General features: G+C 31.6%; 1 protein-coding gene across 1 annotated transcript in view; it reads left to right on the forward strand.

Annotated features, from left to right (window-relative positions):
* The window catches only part of LOC122637082 (general transcriptional corepressor trfA), a 102894-nt gene that overhangs the window by 2414 nt on the left and 94017 nt on the right, over window positions 1–6463 (forward strand). Inside the window, exon 2 of the mRNA XM_043828958.1 lies at window positions 136–335. Coding sequence (XP_043684893.1) covers window positions 136–335 — 200 coding nt within the window. The remainder of the gene's footprint in view (window positions 1–135; window positions 336–6463) is intronic.

Here is a 6463-nt window from a genome sequence, read left to right on the forward strand (position 1 = left end):
GTCGTCGTCGTCGTCGTCGTCGTCGTCGTCGTCGTCGTCGTCGTCGTCACCGTCATCCTCGTCACTGTTATACCCGTCGTCGATATTATTATCCTGCGGTATAAATCAAATAGCAACGTTATTTGCGATCGGTAGTATCGTCGGTAGTGTTGTCGTCGTTAGTGCCGCACCGATCGATTTGATTAACGACGCCGGTGTTAGAGCTGAGAGATCGGCAAATCTCTCGCACATTACTGGAGCATCGAGGAAGATACAGATGTACATTAAGAATCGGCATCTACAGATCCTGCCTGACGGCACGGTTAACGGCTCCAATGACGACACTTCCGATTACAGTGAGTTCTTTTTATTATTATTATTATTATTATTATTATTATTATTATTATTATTATTATTATTGTTATTGTTGTTGTTGTTGTTGTTGTTGTTGTTGTTAATTTTTTTTAATATTAATATTATTATTTTTATTATCAATGTTATTAATATTATGATTATTGTTGTTGGTGTTATTTATCGTTTGTTGTTTCATGTTGTCGTTGTCGTTGTTGTTGTTGTTGTTGTTGTTATTTTTCGTAGTTTCGTCGATGAATTCTTTTACAAAATTTATATTTTATTTTATAAATTAGTTTCCGAATCTTTTGCCAGGCTCTAATTTCTTCTTTTAATTTAAAGATTTTCTTTCTTTTCTTTCTTTTTTTTTTCTTTTTTCAAAGAAATTTTTTAATTTATTATTATTATTATTATTATTATTATTATTATTATTATTGATTTTTTTTTGTTTAATTATTTTTTTGTTTGTTCGTTTATTTCTATGGATATTGATTTAATTAATTAATTATTTAATTATTTATCTATCTCTCACTCTCTCTCTCTCTCTCTCTCTCTATCTCTATCTCTATCTCTTTCTGCTTCGCATGCTTTTAATTGCACTAATTTTTATCTCCTTCTTCTTTTCTTTTCTTATTTTATTTGTTTAATAATAATGCAATCTACCGTTTGAAGTATGAAATTAATGATAGATTTAAATAATCGTGATAGAACAAGTTTCTTTCTTTCTTTTTTTTTTTTTTTTTTTCTTACGACACTTCTGATACTTTATTATCATCGTCATCATCATTATTGTTATAATAATAATAATTATTATTTATTTATTCATTTATTTATTTATTAATTTCATATATCAATCTCACCTTTTACTTCGTACGATATCAATCGTACTGATTTTCCATTTTTCTCTTTTTTATTTCTACTTTTTTTTTTATTCCTTCTTTCGTTCATTCGTACGTTCGTTCGTTAGTTCATTTATTTATTTATTTATTTATTTATTTATTTATTTATTTATTTATTTATTCATTTATTAATGAACACGATCTACCGTTTTAAGCTTCTCTCCTACGATGATACATTTAATCGCGATTGAACAGGTTACTTTTTCTTTTTTCTTTCTTTTTTTTTCTTTTTTTATCCTTATCCATTCATCCATCTTTCTCTCTCTCTCTCTCTCTCTCTCTCTCTCTCTCTTTCTTTATCTATCTATCTCTCCTTTTCGAATATAAGATTACCTACTTTGTATGTATTTTTTTTTTCTTCTGATCATAGTGACGTTTTAAAGTGTTAAGAAAAGTTTTGAAAATTTCTCGATAATCAACGATCGTAAATTTCTTAAATAAGATCGTATGTTATTATCGTTTACGTCGTTACGAGTTTACACACCCACACACAAACACACAAACACACACACATACACATGAATTCAAACATCTATTTATCGTAATTAACCGGAGCGTTAGTTAATCTATTGCTTGGGGAAAAGTTAAATTATCGTTTATAGATAAGAACGAAAGTTCCTCTGCTATGAAAGGAGCGATATCGATCAGAAAAATTATCGATATCAAACGATGGAGACGTAGAGAGACTTGTGGACGCGTAGAACGTGGTGATTGCTGGATGATAGTAGGGATGGGGTGGGGAGAGAGGGGAGGGGAGAGAGAAGAGGGGAAATGTAAAGCGACGTCTATCGATTACTTTTCAAATTGATTTCTACATGTTCATTTTTTCTTGTTTTTTTTTTCTTTTTTTTTTTCTTTTTAAATTTGTATTTTTTTCTTTTTCTTTTCACTCATTTCTCGAAAATATTCGATATAGCTCGACGTATAGAAGATTGAATTTTAATTAGTCGTAAACGAATAAGAATTAGAAATTATTATATTTACTTTTACGAGAGCTATACACATATATATATATATATATTTTTCTTTTTCTTTTTGATTTATAGATAGATTAATTGAAGAATTTATTTGTCGACCTCGAAATAAACGAAAATAAAAATTGTTTTTTTTTTTTTTTTTTTTTTTTTTTAAAACGGTTCATCTGTTTCACTCGTAGAGAATTTCGTAAATCAAGCATAGAAATTCGAAACGGTTGTAGTTTTAATCGTTAGAACGTCCGATTGGGAAGCTGTAACCGAGGATCTAGATACTTTATCTGTCTGTCTGTTTTTCTGTGTGAATGTGTATACGTGCGTACGTGTGTTTGTGTATGTGTAGATGTTTGTGTAAGTTCCAAGAATACGATCGACCTCCTAAACTAGTCCAGGCTGACCTTTGAAACTTTTCATCAGAGTTTAGAACATCGTGCGGATTTAAATTTACGCGCCTCAGTTATTACTTTCTTTATCTATCTATTTATCTATCTATCTATCTATCTATCTATCTATCTATCTATCTATCTGTGTTACTATTTATTTCTCTCGCACGAATGAACACGATCGATCGCTTCCTTTTTCTTTTTCTTTTTTTTTTTTTTCCTTTCTTTTCTTCAACATTAATTGTAAGATAAGTTTCTTGATTGTACGATATATCTTTTTTTCTTTCTTTCTTTCTTTCTTTATTTCTCTCTCTATTTCTATCTCTCTTTCTTATTCTTTCTTTATCTCTCTTTTGTACATTCTTATATAGTCTTCGTATATTTTCTTTCTCTCTCATTCACACACACGCACACACATACACACAATTTTATGTGTGTGTGTGTGTGTGTGTATGTGTACGTAAAAATTTATATATGCTTATAAAACGATAGATTTACAACATTTTTTTTTTTGTTTTACATTTATTCGTATATTTACGCGTTAAAAATGTACGCGTTAAAATGTTACGATGGTTACGAGTTCGAATTTTTTTCTTTTCTTTTTCTCTCTCTTTCTTTTTTTCTTTTCTCTTCCTTCTTTCTTCTTCTTATCTCTCATTCGACGAAATCTTTTTTTTTGTTTTTCTATTTTTCAATTTTTCTCTCCATTCATTTTCTTCTCATTCGTCGAAATCACATTTTTATTTTCTTACTCACTTTTGTATCTTTCTTTTCTTTTTTTTTTTTTGTATCTTCCCTCTTCGATCGACGTTACCGTTCCACTTTTATTTTTTCCAATTTCTTTTCATTTTTTATTTTTCTCATCTTTCTTTTCCCTTCTCTTTTTTTCTTATATCCCTTTTTAACGATGCCCTGAATTATATCAGACTCAGATATATGGTATGGGTAGACCAATGGTGTGTTCTGGACCGGTATAGCGTGACTACTTTAATCTCGGGCTTGAATAATTGAAGTTAAACGCTCCGTGCAACCATGAAGACGAAGACGAAGACGAAGACGAAGACAAAGACGAAGACTACGACGAGTAGTATAACTTCGCAAAGTATAAATCATTGTGTGGAATTTTCATGGAATTTGCTTCCTCGTTTGTTAAATATATTTTTTTTTTTTCTTCTACACCATCCTCACCCACTCCTCCTTTGCTCTATCCTTTTGATCTATGAGATCTATGAGATTGACAAATTGTTTCGTATTTCTCTCTCTTTCACCCCCTCACTACCCCTACTCTTAACCCCATTTAATCTTTCGTTTCAACAATCTGTACTATTTCTCTCCGATTAATTCGATCAATTTTTATTACCTATTTACATTTATCGTCGAGCAAGAATTGGAATTATTTTTTCGTTTTGTTTTTTTTCTCTCTCTCTCTCTTTTTTTTTCTTCATTTTTTCTTTCCTGAATTTGTTATCTCTTTTGGTTAGTATTCTTCTCTCTTTCTTTTTCTTCTCTCATTGATTGAAATAATTTTTATTATTACCATGTTCTTCTTCTTCTTCTTCTTCTTCTTATTATTATTATTTTTTATTATCGTTATCGTTATTGTTATTATTCTTACAATTGTGGATCGAGTAGGTAACATTTTAATTAATTACATTTTTATTTTATTACGACATCATATCGTTAATCAGTTTTCATTCGTTGAATTATACATTTCCAAATTAATTTCATTCTTTATTTTATTACCTTTGACTTAATTTATTAACTAAATAATTATTGTTATTGTCATAGTAATCAAAAATTCCAAAAACATTTTAATATCTATATTCACTCTTATGCTTCTTTCATAACGATATCATTTATCATATATTATTTATTATTTATTTCAATAAAATTCACTCTCTCTCTCTCTCTCTCTCTCTCTCTCTCTCTCTCACATTCGTTAATTACCAAATTAACATCTAATTACACAAAATAATCTCTTCGTCCAACAAATCATTATTTTCCAATTAACAAAACCGATTTTTCCAATCCCAATAAATCCACCGCCTTTACCCCTCCTCCCTACCCCCTCTCTCTCACGCTAAATTTAATTTCATGGAAAATAACGAGTTCGAATGTTTAGCCAATCGGAAAGAGTTATAGCGAGCTAGTTTACGAGAATGTACGAGTAATTAAAGTGAGACCGTGTTCGAACCAAGCAATGGAATAAAATGATGGAAGTTGATGGTGGTTAGGGGAGTTGCAGGGATAGGAGGTTTGAGAGGGGTGGAGGAGGGTGAAGTAAAATGTGTTTCCACGCGGTTCACCTCCTTCTCCTCTTCTTCCATTTCATGGAAACAATCGCGTGAAAAATAAATATGGCCGTCTATTTCATCTTCATCCTCTTCTTTTCTTTCTCTTTCTTTTTCTTTTCTCTCTCTCTCTCTCTCTCTCTCTCTCTCTCTCTCTCTTTCTCTTTGCTTCCTATTACGAGTACGTACCTATTTATTTGTTCAAGTTCGCCGTTAGGTCTCTCTCTCTCTTTCTCTCTTTCTCTACCGAGCTTCTCATAAAAGAAAAATATTTCTCAACAGGGCTGTAACGTGGCGCCAACGTGTGTGTCTGTCTCGGTTCTTTTTTTCTTCTTCTCTTTTTTCGTTTTCTCTTCATTACTTTTTTTTTTTTTTCTTTCTTTTTCTTTCTATCTGTCTCTCTCACCCGCTCCTTCTGTTCTTTCCATTCATTTCTTGACTCACATCAACCCTTTCCCTTCTCCCCTCGCCACCCCTACCACTACCATCACCCATCATCACTATATTCCCTCGAAGTGACATTTTGAGCTCACGTTTTCGAAAAACACAAGGTTAAACGACTCGGTCGAGAAATAGAATCGAAAGGGAAGAAAATCCTGTAGGCGTCGTCGGTCGGATAATAATCGGAAGATTAATCGGTGAAAAAAGAGAAAGGAGGAAAAGGAGGAGAAGAAAATAATCCAAAAAAAGAAATGGGAAAAGAGAAGGAAGGAGAAAGAGAAATAAAGAAAGAGAAAACTTAGGGTTATGACAAAGAGGTGGAGTGGAGAAGGGAGAAGGGGTTGCTAAGTGAAAGGGAAAAAACAAAAAGTAGAAACATTTAGATTGCGTCTAAATTTGGACTCTTCTTTTTCTTCTCTTTTTTTTTTCTTTTCTCTCTCTCTCTCTCTCTCTCTCTCTCTCTCTCTCTCTCTCTCTCTCTCTCTCTCTCTCTCTCTCTCTCTCTCTCTCTATTTGTCTCTTCTACTTCTTTCTTCTCTTTTCTTCTTCTTCTTCTTCTGTTTTTTCTTTTTTTTATCTTTTTCTATTTTTTTCAATTCTTTTCTTTTCTTCTCAGCGATCTTTTTTTGTTATGGGTGTGTTTAGATACAGTTAATTCGTTCGATCTTAATTTCTCGTATTTCTCTTTATTAATATTATTATCGTTATTGTTATTGTTCTTATTATTGTGGATCGAGTAGTAAAAATTTAATTAATTACATTTTTATTTTATTACGGCATCATATCGTTAATCAGTTTTCATTTTCTTTTTCTTTTTGGTCTCTCTCTCTCTCTCTCTCTCCTTTTTCTTTCTTTCTTCGATTCTTTTTCCTTTTTTTTTTCTTTTCTCTCTCTCTCTCTCTCTCTCTCTCTCTCTCTCTCTCTTTCTCCAAAAATATCGTCGATACATAATATATATACCGGATGCGTGTGTTTCATTTATAAACGATATACGATCGAATATCTTCGATCTTATAGGTTTTACTAACAAATGTTTCAAACAAACGTGATCGGTGTGCTGGGGCTGGAGGGGAGGTTTTTTCAGGGAGGTTTACGATATTTATCGCAGCTAATTCATAGAGAAAGAGAGAGAGAGAGAGAGAGAG

This window comes from Vespula pensylvanica, chromosome 24 (genome assembly GCF_014466175.1).
Source record: "Vespula pensylvanica isolate Volc-1 chromosome 24, ASM1446617v1, whole genome shotgun sequence".
In the NCBI taxonomy this organism is placed as follows: domain Eukaryota; kingdom Metazoa; phylum Arthropoda; class Insecta; order Hymenoptera; family Vespidae; genus Vespula; species Vespula pensylvanica.